Consider the following 18,970-nt stretch of genomic DNA (forward strand, 5'->3'; position numbering starts at 1 on the left):
GTAATTGAAGCCATGGGGAAAAGATGAGCGACCAAACCTAACGCACACTTACGATAGGTGTTGGCTGCATCCTCCCCATCCTGGCCCCATTGCTCACTCTCTTGATAAGCAAGACCACCTTTTGGGCTTCACTTTACCTGAATTCGCTCTGTTTTCTCCTCATCAGGAGGTTAGCTCCATCAAAATAGGAAATGACACATCTTTCATTTACTGTCCCCTCCAGGGACGAGGCTGTATCTAGAAGACTGTGTGTTCTTAACTTGCACAAAATTAAATAGATTAATAAATTTGTGGCTGACTGAATGAATCATTCATTTCTAGTACATTTTTGCTCATTAGGTGTCTTGTGCAGTCAGAAAACTCAACAGAGTGGCAAGTTCCAGATTATTATTTCAGGGAGCTGTTGATGCACATTAGATTGGTAAGCTGCACATGAATGTATGAACAACCAGTTTAACAATTTCCAACAAACATCTTTTATAGAGTAGGACTTTTCAGATCCATTACTTTATTAATGTGCCTTATGACTGTTAAATATAACTAATATCTTCACATCTGCATATGACCTACAATGTCAGCATATAATTAGCAGAATGATGAACTCATTACTGCTGATAAAGGACTATACTATTGTAATAATAAAATAAATAATTTTTAAAAGGTAACTTGATATATGATGCTGCACTTCCAGACTTATCTGATGACAAAGCTTTATTTTGGGGACCCTTTTTCTGGGTCAAGGCTCTAGATGCTAACATATGGGGAGGTGACAATGAAGCCTTAGTCCCCATGAACCCAGTTTCAGGCAACAATCTAGAAAATGCTCTATCTAGATACTATATCGTCCCAGTGTCCTACTTACAAGATGATCTGTATTTTTTGTTCTTAGCAATAATAAAGGGCATATAAGCTCTAGATTATGGCTTTCATTCTAGTGAACCTGCATCAATCTCATTAAAATATTCATAGAACTGAAAATTTGGAACTTACTGGGTTAAAGCTAACAAAAGCTTCAAATAGCCAAAACATTCAAATCATTTTTTCTTTGAGAAAGTGGTAATTATCAAGTAATAATTTGGTAAATCTTTATAATATATTCAGTTTGAACTGCATGCTGTTATTATTTCCAGAACTTAATCTAGCAGAAGAACTAATATTTGTGAGTTATAGAAGGGAAATTAATTCTGTCAGTTAAATCTGATTTAGTATGGTTTTATAGTATTTTATTCTAATTCTTCAAAATTTCTAAAAGTGCTTTAAGCTGCTCTGTCTGCAGGAGTATTAGTAGACAATGTTTTACAGTGATTTTGAATACATAGAAGGTTATTACGTTGGTTCTGATGTTAAGGCTTGAGGTGTATGGCTGACCTGAGAAGCAGTTCAAACAGAATCTTCAGGTGTGACACAAGCATTAGTACTGCACTATTTCCAACGTAATACAAAGTACCATTGCCATTTTATTACCTTTTCGTATAGTTGGTGTGTCACTGTCTGCAATCAGTTGTAAGCAATCTTGAATGGCTAAAAGGAAAAGATAATATTTTAATCACTGAAATAGAAATTACATGGGAACTAGGATTGTTGAGAAAGCTGGTAATCCATTTTTTCAGAAACACTAAACCAACTACTTCAAAACATCACTTCAACATTATTATTTCAAAAGCTGCTGCATGAAATTTGCCCATTGATCTTACTAGGTACTTGAAATCTGCATTACTTAAAAAATCTATATGTACTGAAATATAGTAAGTGTGTCATCCATTGAGGCTGGCCCATTTGCTTTGAAATACTATGGCTGCACAGAAATCAAGCTGGGAGATTTTTTTCCCAAGTTCACCAAATATATGAAACATTTGGACATCAGGTCATTCTAAAACTCTTTTATTTTTTAAAAAGAAAAAAAAAAACTAATTTAAAGTAATTATTAGCTGCTACCAGAAAAAAAGCGCTTGTGCTGACACTGGTGAAAATCAGAACAATTGTTCGTGCTTAGAGTACAGATACGGTGGACAATGTACTTGACACCCTTTGCCCTCTTCCACTTGCAGGAAAGTCAGCCACCAGCTCTTCAAAACTGAGACTTCAAAACCATAGATCAGAAGCTTTTCCAGGACCTCAGAGAAAGAAAATGACTCAACCAGGATTCAAAATCAAGTGTTTTGTTTTGTTTGGTAACATATGTTGACCCAGAAGAGATGTCCTTTAAAAAATTAAGCAGAAGATTTCTATGCAGTTTCATAATAAAGTGTTCTGGAAACATCAATTGACATCTTATCACACGTAGAGTTCTCTGAAAGATTTCCAAAGGAAAGAAGTAAAAATCACCCTGAACAGAGAAGTGCCATCTTGCTAGATTTGGTAACAGTACTTGTTAGATTTGTAGGAGTAAGAAAAAACGGGCAAAGTCAAAGTAAGGGTGGGGGAAAAGGTGGGAAAGATCTCCAAGTTGTCATGCTTTCTCTTAAGCAGATATCAACATAGATTACTTTCTAGCAGATTCCTTTATTCAATATCGAAGTAGTTACACTTTTTTCTCGGTTTACACACTCTGAGAATTTGATATAGCAAAGAGTAACAGAAAAGTCTGTTCTTTATTTCTTGGGATAGCAAACATATTTTGATGCTATTCAGATACATACTGCTTAGAAATGCAATCATTTAAGAAAATACATTTTAAAATCCTTTTTATTTTTTAAAGGTAACAATGTTATGTTAAACTACAGTTTCTTCATAACCATGATGCTCTTCTGGTGGATATTGCTACAAATGGGATCACTTGGATAGTAGAGAGGACTGTGGTCTACACTGCAGATTCTCCCACTGATCCTGTACAAACAAAGGCAGCTATGGCCGTGTTGTGGCTGAACGCTTGCTTACTGCGATTACCACGGAGGACCCCTGTCCACTGAAAACACATGAAAAGTCTCACACAGATGAAAAACAGCTGGCTGGCAAGAAGGGAAGACCAAGGCACCCAAGCAGCTTAGGCCAGAGCAAACAGACCCACTTTGAAGACATTCTTAGTTTTCCTACAAACCCTCAGGTCGCTGATTTACAAGCACTGTCATGGGCTCAGTGACCTAAACAAGGAGCAGCCAGGACAGATACAGCTCTACGGCGGAGGGAGAGGACAACGCTCAAAGACTAACTGCCCAGCGGTCAGCCTCTCCCATGTGCGTGTGCACATTGTAGCAATGACCTAACACAACACATGTGACATACGTAACATGCTTAGTTCTATACTCTGCACATAATGATTTTTTTAAAAAGACTTAGTTATTAGTGATCATGAAATTGGCATTTTTCTTGTCATACAGCATCAAGCCAAATACACGTGAAATAGAACACAAAAACACTGTGAAAGCATGAAGCCAGACTAAAGTGCCGAAGCCTGGAGAAACACTACAATATGTAACTCTCTGCATCCCTGCCTCTGTTTCCCTGAAGCTTCTGGAGGAGACTGCTTTGGCCCAAGTGTTTCAGCCCAAATTCTTAGACTGCAACTCAGTAAACAGTGTGATAGTTTTAAAGATGGGGCTTTGGGGAGCTGATGAGGACGCAAAGGTAAAGTACTGGCGAGTGGGAATCGTGCCCTTATAAAAGACACTCCAAGAAGGTAGCTTTCCCTATACGCAGGTCCTTGCCTGAGGACATCAGATCTTTGGACTTCCAGACGGGGAGCTGTGAGTACTAAGTCTTTGTGGCCCTACTCATTGGCACTTTCTTCCAGCAGTCCAGTCCTACAGACACGGAGTTCAGACATTCGAGTTAGAAAGAGGCCTCCTTAGTAAGTCATCACTCACTATCAAGCAGGAGAATGCGGGGATTTTAACCTTATAGTCCAACGAAAATTTGGCTACAGCCAACATACTGAAAGACAAACTTCTATGCTGTGATACAGTAGCAAAAATTGATCCTTTTGAAGAAAATGTGCTTTAGAAAGAAAAAGCTTATTCCAGAAAAAACGGACTGTGAAATTGGTAGCTCAACACCAGGGTTTGTTTCTACTTAGCGAAGCTCACGTGCGCTCTCATTTCTCTTCCTCCCAGTCACAGGACTGTTCAAACACAATGTCTTTCAGAGGATCTGATGTCCAACAGCAACTTGAGCTTTTAAACATCTGTTTTTTTCAGCTAATTATCTGCGCCCACATGGAGAGGGCTGGAGAAGATGGTATTTTAATATCTCCCAATAGCACAGATAACCAGTCAGTTTCGAGAAGGCATAGTTACCATTGTAATATTCCTGTTTGGTTCTCAAAATTCTTTCATGCCTCTTTCTCCTACAATTGAAGTAAATTACACAAGGGGTTAAGAATACTTTTTAACCAAACAAGGCAATATCTCATATTAAAATGTTCCTTAGTCTATTGATGGGACATTTGTGAACATATATTTTAAAGATTACTTCATAGCTATGGTAAGACAGTGATGATTATCTTAACAAAACACTTTTGTACAGAATAAGAAAATTCACTCACAATAATAAAACTTGTATACTACAAAATGAATTGCTGACCAAAATTAGTTTACAAAAGAAAATTTCTAAAAGAAGAACATAGGAATAAAACTAGTTTGCTACTGGGCAGCTAGATTGAGCCCGTCTGAAGATGAACCCCGCTTCCCGGAGTCTCCCGTTTTATCCCAAACTAGCAAGAACGTCAGAAGCCTGGGAGGGAATGCAAAGGGCCTGTTCCCCAAAAAAGCTATCTTTGACCAGATCCAAGCGTCAACATCGAAAGGTGACTCCCACTTCTCAGGGCTCTCTCAGAGTCCGGGGACCTTTCCAAAAGCTGGACCAAATCAAAAGCTCTCTGACTCTTCAGTTTTATCATAAGCAAGGCGACAGAGCCTGAGGTGTCAGCTTGTCCTGGCAATGCGCAGAGGAGGGTCTCTGTCACACTGTTAGGACAGCTCTCAGTTTTGAGCAAGCTAGTCAGATCACAATTACAACCTGTGTTGTTTGCTGCTGTTCCAGTTCTTTCTTTCTTTATTTTTAATCTCAGAATTGTGTTTAAAGGACATCATTTCCACCATCTCCTTGGGTCTTTCTCTCTTGAAAACCCCCTTCTGATGCTGCAGCAGGAGTTCCATCTTTCATAAATTTCGCTTTGCTTACTGAAATTGTCCACATGAAAACTCTCCTTTCGTGTAAGACAAGAACCAAGGTGGAATTCCCCCATAACAGTGTGAAGGTTTAGTGTATATTAAGACCTGTTGTATTAAAAAAAAAACAGAATTTGGTTTATTGACATTGTTTCAACCAACCTAGATCTAACATACACTGATGGGACTATTGCACATTGCACACAGCCCCTTGAGAAACGTCACTCAGTTTTTTCCCATCTTGTCTATACTGTCTCAACTGTGTATACCTACACACGTTTTTCTTATAGGTTCAATTGTGTATTTGAAAGTCTGTTACAAAGAAGAGAGAGAGCATGAGAGAGAGAGAGAGAAACCTTTCGTCTACTAGTCAATGCCCCAGATAGTTGGGACAGCTAGGGGTGGGCCAGGCCAAAGCCAGAAGCTTCTTCTACTTCTGTCACATGGGTGGCATGGGCCATGCTCTACTGCTTTTCCAAACAGGAAGTTGGGTTGGAAGTAGAACAGCTGGGATCTGAACCAGTGCCCATCCTGCATGCCAGCATTGCAGGCAGTAGCTTCATCCTCTAGGCTGCAGTACCGGCTCCTACCAGTACTTCCCAGCGCTGTGCCAGATCTCCATCAGGCAGCCTCTTCGGCTCTACCATGATATGTGCTGTCTGTGGTTTGCCTTCCTGGTCACTCCCTGCCATCTTAGGTTTTGAAACACATGTCCACACAGACGGAGGACTCTGGAGGCAATGCCCACCTCCCTTTTGGCACAGCTTATCCTTGGGCACATTAACTCAGAACAGATACAGTAGAAGTTTTTTGTTTGTTTGTTTTTGTTTTTTTCTTGAAGGAGCCCTGAATAATTTAGTGTCAGGAAAATGTGAATGAAGGGAAACCACTTAAATCAAATCTTAACCTAATGTTTGATGTTGACTTATTAAGAAGTAGAACAAACAGAATTTTGGATAAACTAAATTATGTCTTATTTGCTCAAAGCTATGTAGTTTGCCTTGAGTGGTTACTTACAAAAGCAATAAAAGTTGAGAGTTTATGAAGGATTTCTAGAGAGCTGGATGGAGTGGTGTGTGTGTGGCTCCTTCAGGCATGTGAAAACAGTGCTAAGAACTCCTCTCACAAGCAGCCCATCCACTGGCTACGTGTGAAAGCAGCTGCTGCCAAGGCAGAAGGGAGGCAAATTCTGACCGAGTGGCTGCTAACCAGCGCACGGTGAGGGAGACATGGGCTGAAACACAGTTACTGAAATGGAGAATCCAAAGTGAATCGCAAAAACAAATTAAGAAGTTGTGATTGACAGTTATATATATTCAGAGGAGAATTGAAAATTACTAACATTAGTACATTTTTATTTCAGGGAGTTAGGAGAAATGGTGACATTAAAATGGCCCACTGGAAGGAAGGGTTACTGGGTTTATTACCAGAGGAATTACAGAGGAACTGACAGGACAGAGATAACACGAGCAGACAGACTGGTGATAATTCCAGCCGCCAGGAGTGATGTAAAATATTGACATGACTTTTCCATCTTGTATATGTGTATATGTGTGTGGACAGCGACAGAGAGAGAGAGAGAGAGAGAGAGAGAGAGAGAGAGAGAGAAACTAATCGGTCATTATCATGCTTCCCCCTCATAATTTAATTACATCATATGCTTAAAGCAACATAGAAGACACAAAACTACATTCTTCTGCATTGCTTCATGGGCATTAAGCTAAAAAAAATACTCCATGTAATGTTGATTCAATTAAACACTGTTCAAATATTTTAATATAAAGTTGTTGGTTTTATACTTGGGAAATCATCTGTGGTTTACAGGTTGGAATCTTTTAGTTCATTAATAGTGTACACTTAGAAGGCTCTGAACAGCAGAAAATCCATGAAGAACAAGTTTCAAGATTCCATGCGCCACCAACCTGTAGTAGAGGAAGATGTGAACGCCAGAAGCAGAAACACGCCTGAGTGCAGGTAAGAAGTGACCCACTGATGCATCTCTGGCTCATACAGACTCAACTACCCTGGGATATATCTGTGTGAAATCCATACTGATGTCAAACTCAGCATACCCCAAATTTCTTTCTTTAGCTCTCTCTTGAATTCTCATCTCCTTTCCCAGTCTTTTACGGCAGCGTCCCTCTGTATAGCCCAGATTAGACGTTCCCAGTCTTTTACGGCAGCGTCCCTCTGTATAGCCCAGATTAGACGTTTTACAAACATGCTTGATCCCTCTCTCCTCAGTTTTGAAATACAGCTAAAAATCAAGATTAAGTAGTTTTAATTCTTCTGTTTGTTTTAGATGCTACATCTCATTCATCTCACTTGACGAATTTACAGTTGAATTTATGTCAGACATTGTGTTAAAGTTACCAAACTCAAACACAATCCTTCACCCTAATGAGTTTAAATTTAGTGGAAGAAATGGGCTTTGTGCACACTCACACAAGCAGACTTAAGTTGCTGTTGTAACATTCAAGTGGTTGCTCCACCAAAGCTACAGTGCAGGAACGAGGAGTTCTTGTGTCCTACTGCATAGTGGATGGCTTCGGCTAACAGTAACTTACTATGTCAAATAAGAGAATCCTGAATGTCTGTGTGAGGTGATGCGTAGGCACAATACCTTGATTTGATCATTACATGAGCTATACAAGTATCAAAACATTATCCCAGACATCATAAATATGTATGATTATTATGAATCAGTTAAATGGAAATTGTATAAAATTAATTAGGTTCAGAGGGGCGGGTAGGGACATTCCACATAGAGCAGACAACTTGGTATGATGTTGGGACGGGCACACAGAGAAAACCATGAACGCTGCACTCTGCCCTTCCTGGAGTTAGCTGCCAAGTGCAGCTCTCCTCTTCTCGATGCCCAGACCATCGTTTGCATTTCCTCCACAATGATCTTCCCAAACGCAGAGTTGATCCTCCCATTGCAGTGTTTATATTCCTTTAACTGTGTCTCTGGCAAGCAGTACTCACGTCTTCCAAGGCCCCAGCCTCCTCTCTCAGCTTCATGCATGCCACCCACTCACTTCCAGCTGTACTTAATCACACTTTAGAACAAAAAGGCCATCATGTCTGCTTGCATAACTGCCCCTTGTACTGCTCTTCTGACATATTCTTTCCCCTCCAGCTGGTGAGCTCCACTCAGCCTCGGGTGAGATCATTCCCCAGTGCTTTTTGCTGAATATTTGACCCCATTACATTTTGGACATCCACCTACTGAAGTGAAATTTACGGTGCTTAGTAATTATCTCTACACAGTGATTCTCTCCTAGCTTGTTATCAATTAACACTAAGGGTCATCATTCACAAATTGCCACAGGGTCTGGTTTACAATCTGCTGTAAAGTAGCAAGCCTGTGGGACAATTTGAGAAAGAAAAGAAGCATGAAAGTTCTTAGACACCGAGACCTTATATCCTAATTTTGGATGCAAGTTAAATCAAGATAAATGAATGCTTCGGGGGAATGGAGTTGTATAAAATAAAATCATTTGCATAATTTGTGGACTCTATAAGAACAAAGCCTTGAGTTCTCAGTTATAAAGGAAACATTTTGTAACAAAAACCTTTAAGTCTTGATTGTTCATCCATATAGTCACAATACTCAAATTTAAAATAAAAATAAAGGTTTGCTCCAGAGCAGCAGATCAAAAAAGAAAAGGCACGGCTACAGCGATCCTTCCCAGAGTGGTCAGATTCGACGGAGTAGGAGTGACATCCCCTTGTGGGTCATCCCGGCTGAGCGGAAGGGGACAGGAGAGGAGAGCAGAGAGCACAGCGCAGTGTGCAACACTGGAGCAGGTAAGCTTCAGGTGGAGTCCACGACGGGAGGACAGTAACCACACAGATGAAAGCTGCTTGCGCCAGCTGTGTCTCTGTCCACACAGGCAAAGCTCCTAGAAGGTTTTTGTTTCCTGTTTGATTACTGTTTTCCCACAGCCTGAGGTTTCAAAGTCTACTAAAATCTACTCAGTGTTCTCAAAAATCTCATCTTTAAACCCACCTCACTTTTTCTTGGCCACCTTTTTCCAGTGTTCCACTGCTAATAGAATTCTCTAATTCTGCAACCTGATCTCTCCCTCTGTGATAATAATAGTAACACCTCAACCCCCTCCAGAAGCCACTCATTTTTCACAAATCTAGTATTTTACTTGAAAGTTAAGCATGTAAACTTTCACAGTTGAAAAGGAAATTAAAATTTATAATCCACAGAAAACGAAACCAAACTTTGCCACTCTGTCAATGAGTTAGTAGCCATAAGTTCAATAATTTTGAACTTTAGTTCATGAGAGCAATGTCTGTTTCACTGTTCTCAAATTAGCTGCACACATTCAGATGCACACTTATTTATTTTACTATTACTTAAAATTGTTAAGAATGTTTAATTCCTATCACTAGATGGTTCTCTCGCTTCTCTCACGAACTGTGTTGCTTACTGAGAAGGTGGGAGACCTGGTGAGTCTGCACATATGTGAGACCCGCTTAGGGACTGTTGGCTCTTCTCGCTCTGCTCTCCTGGGCAGAGCAGCCTATGTGTTCCCTGGGTGTTTGCACACACAGTGGGTGAGAAATCTGTAACGAGAGAAACCTGTGCTTTTACTTTTCTCCTTCTCTAACTCTTCAGAAATGGGAATTTCCTAGCAAAAAAAAAAGGACCACAGCAGGATTGCCACTGCCAAGTTCACTTATACAGAGAATAATTAGACATCAAAATGAAAACATAGAATTATCTGTAAGGACACATTCCAAATTTAGTTTAAAAAAAAACACCTACACATGTTGGCCAAAAAAAAAAAAAAATGAAGAATAAAGAGACTTTGGTGTTTGGATTCCCTGGTGTAAAATAGAAACACATCCCACTTTCCACGTTCTGTAATGCATGACCTTTCAATGCACTGATCACTTTCTAGTATTACAATTCCTCTTGTCATGTGTGTGTTATCTCCGTGTCATGTAAGAGTCTTCAGGAAAGGCACACATTTCTTCTCTATTGAGTTGGTTGATTTGTTTCCTGTTTCTTCTGTTTCCCAAAATTTCAAGCTTAACGAGAAAAAGGTTCAAAGATTTTTTTTTCTTTTCTTTTTGGAAACTCACCAGAACTCAGCTCTTGCAACATTGAAAAATAGTGTCCTTATTGAAGCAGAGGAAGAAAAACCTAACGCCCAGTCAAGCCTGCGGTCAAAGAGCAGCAGGACAGCAGCCAGCTGGCTGAGCCCCAGGAAGGAGTGCGTCCTTGCTGGTAAGAGGCGCATGCTCGTCCCGCTCTCCCACCAGACGAAGGCACGTTCTCCGCACCTTGTGTTCTGCACTCGCAGAGCCGGGAATGTTAGTGCAGTCAAGGCTGGGTGTGATAGCACTCAGCTCGTCTCTGCAGAGCTCAGGGAAGAGGACTCAAAGGCAGCTGGGATGTTTTTACTTGAAGCACTTTTAAAAAGTGCATCATACAGAGATACCCAAGTTCCAATATTAGGTGCTACTTTATATGTACAGTGTTCAAAATCTTAGTTTGAAACCATGTTCAACGGAATCTGGTATCCTGGACAATTTCTGAAACATGTAAAAGACACTGGTGGAAAAACTAATCAAATTCAAGTCAAGTATGCAGTTTAGCGAATAATTCAATCCCAACGCTGATGTCTGTTTTGCCCAGACATCAAGGTCATGTAAGATAGTATCATTAGGAAAAGAGAGTGAAGCGCCAAACAGGACCCGAACACTGTATGCCACTTTACTGTGAACTCTAAAACTCTAGGTTTTCTATCTTTAGATACTTAAAATGGAGAAAAAGAACTTGAAGTATATCGGCAAGAAAATCTTACAATAATTATTTGGAAAAGAACATGTGAGCAATCTTTCCCATTCTTATTCACACATGTTTAAGCTACTCATCATCTCATCATGAAATGGATAAAAGTATAAGCAAGTGTGTGTTCAAAATACAGACAAATTATGATCAATTCGGAAAGAAAATGTACTATGTACTATTTTAGAAGTCATATTGCTTTAATTGTTTCTCTTCAACTGGGAATACCTCCAAATACATTTACACACTTAAAAGTGAATTTTTGGTTAATATGGCTTATTTTGCAATTTTTATTCTGGATTTCCCCACATTTCTGTTTATTGTACTGTAATCAAAAGCAACCTTACGAAACACATTAAGCGTAGCAAGGCTTTAGTTGAAGCATTTTATAATTAAGAAAAACAAAACTGAAGCCAAGTACTAAACTGTTAAAATTAAGTGAGGTTCGTGTTTACCCTTGGGAGAGCTGGGAGGGAGTGTCCAGTAGCATGTCGCGATGGTCATGTCTGCTCTTTGATCTACGGCTTCTATGCAATTCCACTAGAAAAGCCAGTGCTTCTAAGCTACAGACAGCAGCGACGGACACGACTGTGTAATCCTAAGGGGCGATGCAAGACTCTGAGTCTTCCTTAAAGTAAGTTAAGCAACAAAGCTGCACAGATTTGTGCCACATAGAACTCTCTCAGTTCCAAAAATGACCCTGGTGAGCAGTAAAAAAAATATCACTGAAGTTCAGACAATTTTGGAGCAGTGTTAAGCAAATTAAGTGTTGTTTCTACCAAAGGATAGCATCTAGAACAACATTCAAGATAATTTCATTGACAAGGAATCAAGGTTACTACCTGTCACTAAAACTGTTTTCAAATGTTGCATCTTGAATTTGTGAATGTGATACCTATGTATATCATGCAATAATACTAAGATATAATATGCTACATTAAGGGTTTGCAAAGCATCTAAGGTAATAATGGCACTGACAACAGGATTCAAATCTGAGCAAATCAGTACATTTAGATTGCTTTTGTTGCAATTTCTTGTTATTCCCCAAACTTTCTACCAATTAAAAATTATTTGCAGAACACGTTGCACCATTATAAAATTTAGGGAATGCCATAAAACCACATACATGTATAATATGTACATAAAAGCACTTTTTAGACACTCATAGAGAATATCTGGAGAAAGTTTGAGTTGGGGAGTAATCTCTTACTGTATTATTTTTTTATGAAATCCACAGAAATGAGCCCACACCTCATTTAGAACGGTAAGGTCAAGATTCAAAGCAAGAGAATATTGACCAAGAAAGCTAAAGAAGATTACAGAAGCTTGGCTGCACTAGATACTGAAGGGCGTCATTGCTTAACCTAGTTTATTTGAAAAAGAGAAATAGAATAAATCAACGAAAGAAAGTTCTTCAAATAGTCACTCATATGAAGAACTCAATGTAATTCAGTAATTTTTTCCTAACACAGAGGCTTTACAAGAATTATCTATTATATTTGGTTGTGATAGAAGTTTAATAGGGAAAATAATGGAAAAGGGGGAAATTAAAGACAGTATGAAGTGATTCCCAAAAGTCAATGCAAATAGTATTAAGAAATTAAAATAAAATATTGAACTTTGAGTCAAAATACTAGAATCTAGAGTGGGTCAGCTAAGAGATTACAAGCAAGAATTGGCTTGGTTTTGATTTATTAAAGAAAACTTTTTAAAAAAGTAAGTTGGTCACATTAATATAAACAAAGGCAGAAGCTGTACAGCCAAAGTTCCATGGAAACATTCACATTAGATTTGGATAAGCAGGGTTAGGTATTTGCTGCAGCAGATACAGTATCATCTGAAATTTTCACAACCCAGTATCTGGGGTTAAGACCCAGCTCTGCTTCCAATACCAGCTCCCACAACAGGTGCCTAAGAGTCAGCAGGGCCCGGGTCTGGAATTTGGGATACCAGGAGTGTCTGGCTTCACTTGGGGGTTTCTGCTTTCAGCATGGCCCAGCCTGAGCTGTGGCGGGCATCTGGAGAGTGACACAATAAGAGGAAGGTCTCTCTCTGTCTCTGGTGTTTATTTTTCAAAATGAAAAAAACATTGTTTTGATAAAAAAGCAATATGTCTAAATAGAGCTTACTCAAAATTATGTAAAATTATAGAATACACATCTGGGAGAAGTCAGACCAAGTTCAGAGTGCAGAGTGTTAGGCTGCCCCTGCGATGCCAACATTTTGATGGGGCACTGGTTCAGGTCCTGGCTGCGGCACTGACGCAGCCGGCCGCCCACAGAGCAGAGCAGGCGAGGCCCAGGACCCAGGCTTCAGCCGCACCCAGTTTGGCTGTCGGGCCATTGAGGGAGTGAACCAACTGATGGAAAATGTCTCTCTCCATGCCCCCTACTCTGTGTCAGCCCACCATGCAATCAACAAATCAATCTTTAAAACTAAGAATTAACAGAAGATAGAATAACTCAAAATAAGAAGTTCATTCTTATATTAGTAACATGTAACACATGAAGATAAATATTAGAAATTGTTTTACAACTGCTATATAAAAATAAAATTTTAAAAACAAAATGTTAGTAAGAAGGTGGAGAACTGATACACTATCTTTTGTATTGCATATATTTACAAGCTGTTTTGAGAAAACATGCCACTAAGTTAGCAAGTGTATAAAAGTATTCATTCTTTCTTAGCTCAGAAATTTTATGGATTTATATTGAATATATAATTCTTCAGACACAAAAGACACATGCACAAAAATTTGCATGTTCTATTTTAGGCAAAAATAGAAGTAACCATGTGAAACAATGGTGTGAAAACAAATTGACACATTTTGGAGTTACTTACAAATATAGGAAGTATTTGCCTCTATGAGTAAAAACACATAACAGTATATGTTATACTATTATCAATTATGTCTAAAACACAAAATGCAAAATAGAAACCTAATTATAATAAAGTATGTTTATTTTAAATGCTTTTAAAATGTTTACATCCAGTTTCTCCTAAACACAAAGATAAGGGAACCAGTTATAACAAAGGATGAGTTCACAGAATAAAGGATGTTTCCTTTTTCTGAACCTACAGGTAGTAAGAAGACCAGAGAGCAGCTAGTGCGTATCTGTGTAGTGGAACCTGGTGCGGCGCCCAGGACCACACACACTACTCTGCAGAAGGAAAACTGCGAGAGACAAGGTCGTGTGGTCTGAGGGCCTCACAGAGTCCCTGCCAAGTCCCCACAAAACTGTGAAAATCCCTGTCCTTGTTGGTGTCTGCCTGCCGCAGTCCACACACTCAAGCACGCTCTTCGATAAAAAGGAATGACACGGAGGGGCTTTGAGCTGCACAGCTCGTCCACACAGCCCGAGCACCCTCCTTTCACCTTCACGCTGAGTTAGCAAGTGGGAATCAGAACTGATTATTCTGATAGCTCTGGCGAACGCCATGGGACTCTGAGGAAGAAACGCCGAAGTCACTGAAGAGCTACTGCAAGAAGAGTGGAAGCTCACGGATCTCCTGGAAAAGTGTGCACTAACAGAGGCTTGGAAGTGTGTGTGTGTGTGTGTGTGTGTGTGTGTGTAAAATACTCCTTTTAGCAAAGAAACAAAAACGAGGAACACTCATTCGTTGGTTCTCACTGTTCTTTCGCCTGCTGGCAGGACGCGCGCAGCACTCCCTGGCTAATACCCGAGGCCCGTTCCTGCTCTCTCCCTGCAGGAATGGGTTGTGCTCTCACATAGGGATGCACTCTCTGAGGACAATGTGTGTCCCTGTCTTCTCTCTAGGCTTCTTTCACAGCAGATAAATATTTACTGATGCTCAGATAAATACTTAGTGCCAACACTCTGCTCATGGCGGGACAGCGCGTCCAGTGCCACCATGGACGCTGCCCATGCTCAGGCTTTGCTTGAAACCGCTCTGGCTTGCAGAGCAGTGCCGTGGGCTCTCCCGAAGGATTCCCCGAGGCTGTGTTCCCTGCTTGCTCCCCCAAAACAGGCGCTTTGGGTGATACCTGTGAACATTGTCCCCTCACTCCTCAATGCTTCCGTGTCCCAGACATACCTGTTTCGTCTACACCCTCCATGGCACGCTTCCTCCTGCTGCTCCGGCTGGAGTTGCTTTCTCTCAGAGCTGCTGCTGGTGCCAAAAGACCCTAGGAAGAGAAAAATCTCCAGGTTACTGGACACAGCATACAGCAGCAGGGCGGAGGACCGAGGACGGAGGACGGAGTGGCGAGGAGGCAGGCTGGTGCCTGGGGCTGAAGCTGAACTCACTTTCAGTCCTGTGGTGACAGCCGCAGCTTCCTCCAGGTCGGCCTTGGGGGAAGCTGTGTCTGACCCAGGAAGCTCAGGCAGCTGCTCCGCCTGGTGGCCCCGCACTGCTGCCCGGAGGCTCAACAGATCGGCCTGCAGTGCGGCCACCCGGTAGAGAGACACCACCGAGAGGCTGCAGGACAGCAGGGCCAGCAGCAAGGTCATGGCCAGGAGCTTGCCCTCTCTGGAGAGGCGGGTAGAGGGGCTTTCCTTCTGCAGGAGGAGGGGAACACACTCCCTCAGTTTCATTTCTTCTCTCTCCTTGATGCCAGAGGGAAGGCGGGACTGCTGTCTTTCGGTGGAGTCATCCATTGCAGTACTTGCACTTGGGAGGTTGGGGCCTTTAGAGAAAGTGACCACAAGGGATGCCGGATCATTTCCTGTTATCTGTGTGTGCCCTGCACTGACTACATCGCCGGGCCAGGCTCTGCCCCTCAGGAGAGTTCTCCTCGATTCTCTTCTTTCTGCCCCTCTGCATCTCTGCCACGACCAGCCGTGCAGCCGCTGCACTGGCGCTCGCCCTTCCATTGATTGCTCAATCGGCCTTCCTCATTTCACTTTCAGTTTTTGCAAGAATTGTAATGCCATCTCAAACACTCCTGCTCAAGGAGATTTAAGGCTGCTGCTGTCTGCTGAAAACCTTGGAGCTGGGGAGAAGTTGGAGCACCTGCCCGGGCTTAAGCACTTATCCCTTAGGGTTAAGACAGAACTGAGTCTACTCGCCAGACCACATGACTGCGCAAGGACAGGGCAAGAGAGCGTTAAAAGTCCTGCTAGGGCAATAAAAATAATGAATGTGAAGGTCAGATAAGCTAAGTGCTTCAGCATCAGGGCATCTGTGTAGCCAGGAGAGTGGTATTTCCGCGGTCCTTAAAGAGGCAAGCTTGTCCAGTGGGAGCTATTCTTGGTATCTTAGGATGGTGAATAAGAAATGGTTGGGTTAAATGTCAGGGGCAAAAGCATTTTTAGGTTAACATGTACAGTCTTTTCTCTGGAGACTCCTGGCTGATGGATGAGTCAGTTATGCACCAGGGGCACCAGGCGCACCAGGCTGCGGTGTCCCATGTCACTTTTGCTCACCACGCTGCCTTCCGAGGCTTCCAGCCCCTGCTCAGCCATATGCTGTTAAGAGAATCGGCCACACCTCCAACCCCAGAGGCTGCTCTCACTTGGCTTATCCCCATTTCAGTCCCACATGGCATTACCTGTACCTAGACCCAGCAGCTGGGCAACCAAAGCATCTTGACCATGCTGTGTTACTGGAGATGCAAGAGGGACTGGAATATTTCCATGATCCCCAGAACCCAAATACTGACTCATGTTTCACGAGTGTTTCTGAGCCTTGCCAGTCCCCTTTGGGGGCTGGTCTCTTGTACACACTGTCTGCCCTCCCCAAACATGAGCTCTAGCTCATGCCACATTCTGTGCAGTCTTAATAAAGTTACAAGAATAACATAATGCAGAGGCAAGGACTCGAGGCTGGCTCCCTGACTCTGTGATGTGGTTCCTCATCTGTAACATGTGAGGGGGAGAGCGACCGTCCCTGAGCTGATCTGAAGGCTTCCAGGAAGGATGATTTCATCTCGGCGTTTCTTCCATTCGTTAACATTCCTGCTGTGTCAAACCAGTGCACATTATGGAATGCCAAGGTAGGGTGAGCCATACCAGACGTGGTTGCAGCGCCGAAACAGCACACGTGAGAACCACGGCGGGGGGCAAAGCTGGCAGGGGGAATGTGGGCTCCCCTGCTGGACAACCGCTCCCACTGGAGAACATGAGTTGGGATGGGGGCAGACCAGACCAGGCAGGGCTGCAACATCTGTGGGCCTCATGTGAGCTAAATTAGGGAAAAGCCAGGCTGGGCTGACTGTTCCTACTGGTGCAAGCAAAAGTTAGAGAGGATGAGGATTGGTTGGGCTTTGCCACAGCATCAGTTGGCAGAGGCTGGCACTGGGGGCTTAATCTGTCAAGTTAAACTCCAGAACCACCTGGAGAGTGCATAATCTGGGAGTGGGAGTGGCCTAGTAGGGAGATAGTGGGCACCTCACTCATGGGTTATCACTCCCACTGAAGAGCATGAAAACCAGGACAGGGGCAGGGGTGGCTAGACAGAAAGGCACCTGCCAGTATGTGTGTGGGCTGGGTTGTACGGTTGGTTGGGTTGAACTAGGCTTCAATGCCCATTGACATGTATGAGAGCTAAATGGGATGTGGGACAGACTGAATACGTCTGCGGTACATACTGGCATGCATGGGAACCAGGGTAGGGGCAGGTCTGGTGGGTATTATGGGGAGTCGCCCCAACTGGGCTGCAGCTCCCACTGGTTTGTGTGAGGACCGAGTATGAAGTGGGTAGCATCGAGCTGGACTACAACACCCATCGGTTTATGTGGAAGACAGGGCTGGAAACAGAACTGACCCAGTAATTGCAACCACCAGCATATATATCAGCTGATTGGGGTGACGGACTGTGCCAGGCCCTGTACTGGCAAGCACACATAAGAATCAGGTTTGGGATCACCTCAGATGAAGTTTCTTTGGGGATCCCTCCAACTGAACTGCTGACCTCAGAGCCCCAACCATGAAGAGACTATGTCAGCCAATGGATTCTGAATAGATTTTATCATGCTTAGAATGGCGAGATTGGCAGCAATTCAGAACTGTTGAACTATCAAAACTGCTTGAGCAGGACCCTCGGAGTATGCCTCACAACGAGTACCTGGGATGGGTGGGAGGCTGGGTGGGGCTTCTCCCTTTGTTTCTCCCCTGACCCCAGATACAGGGGGAAAAAGTGATGATATTAGTGTGGAAACAATGGCATAACCCACTTTCCTGTAGCCCTTGACCCTTTGTGCCCTAATCAACTAAGTAAGATTATTTAAAACAAACAAAAAACATTCCCAGTGTGTTCCAATAGACCCTTTGTAATATCTGGGGGTCATCGCTGAAACGTGACCAGCTGAGGGTCAGGCACCCCATCCTCACTTTGTACAGATTTCACTGGCGCCCTCCCTTTCTTATCATCTCCTTAGACACAGCCATTGTCATCCTTGAGAAATCTGTTTTTTTCCCTTTCTGCCCACATGCTTCGATGCCCTTTCCTGCAGGAGTTGGCGCTTTCCTGCCCCACACTCTGCCGCACGATCTGTTCTCTCTGGGGAGGGTCTGCTGTTTCGGGCGTCAGTCTTGCTCCAGGTCAGTAAGGCATCCCGGGCAATCTTGCCATGAAAAATAATAATGATTCGGAGAACTTACCAAGTCTGGGAGCAACTGAGACTCTCTCAGATTCTGTGTGTGTGTGTGTGTGCACGCGCGCGTGTACCTTACCTAGCTACAGAAAAACGCCAAGGATTCAAGGCAATGTGGAAGCCAGTGCCTCTATGTGCAAGGCGCACGACGCTGAGCGCTTGGTGAGGCAGAGCATCCAGCACTCCTGCTGGGCCTCCTGCGTGTTCCTCCCGGGTGGAAAGCACCCAGCGGGCATGACAAGTCTGTCCTAGGAGATGCTTGTCCCGCTGGGCCTCCTGCGTGTTCCTCCGGGTGGAAAGCACCCAGCGGGCATGACAAGTCTGTCCTAGGAGATGCTTGTCCCGCTGGGCCTCCTGCGTGTTCCTCCCGGGTGGAAAGCACCCAGCAGGCATGACAAGTCTGTCCTAGGAGATGCTTGTGTTTCCCTGCTTTGTTGGGCTGAGATCTCCCTGCCGGCCACCTCCATGCAGAAACACTGAGCAGCCCATGTGCAG

At 42.9% G+C, this 18,970-nt stretch overlaps 1 protein-coding gene across 1 annotated transcript in view; it reads right to left on the reverse strand.

Moving 5' to 3' along the window:
* Positions 1-15,828, reverse strand: part of TNFSF13B (TNF superfamily member 13b) — a 38,859-nt gene extending 23,031 nt beyond the window's left edge. Inside the window, exons 1-3 of the mRNA XM_058670512.1 lie at positions 15,189-15,828; positions 14,977-15,067; positions 1,465-1,521 (exon numbers count right to left, since the gene is read on the reverse strand). Of these exons, the coding sequence (XP_058526495.1) occupies positions 1,465-1,521; positions 14,977-15,067; positions 15,189-15,755 (715 nt within the window). The 5' untranslated portion in view covers positions 15,756-15,828. The remainder of the gene's footprint in view (positions 1-1,464; positions 1,522-14,976; positions 15,068-15,188) is intronic.
* Between the last annotated feature and the right edge of the window lie 3,142 nt (positions 15,829-18,970).

The sequence above is a fragment of the Ochotona princeps genome, chromosome 12 (genome assembly GCF_030435755.1).
Source record: "Ochotona princeps isolate mOchPri1 chromosome 12, mOchPri1.hap1, whole genome shotgun sequence".
NCBI lineage: Eukaryota > Metazoa > Chordata > Mammalia > Lagomorpha > Ochotonidae > Ochotona > Ochotona princeps.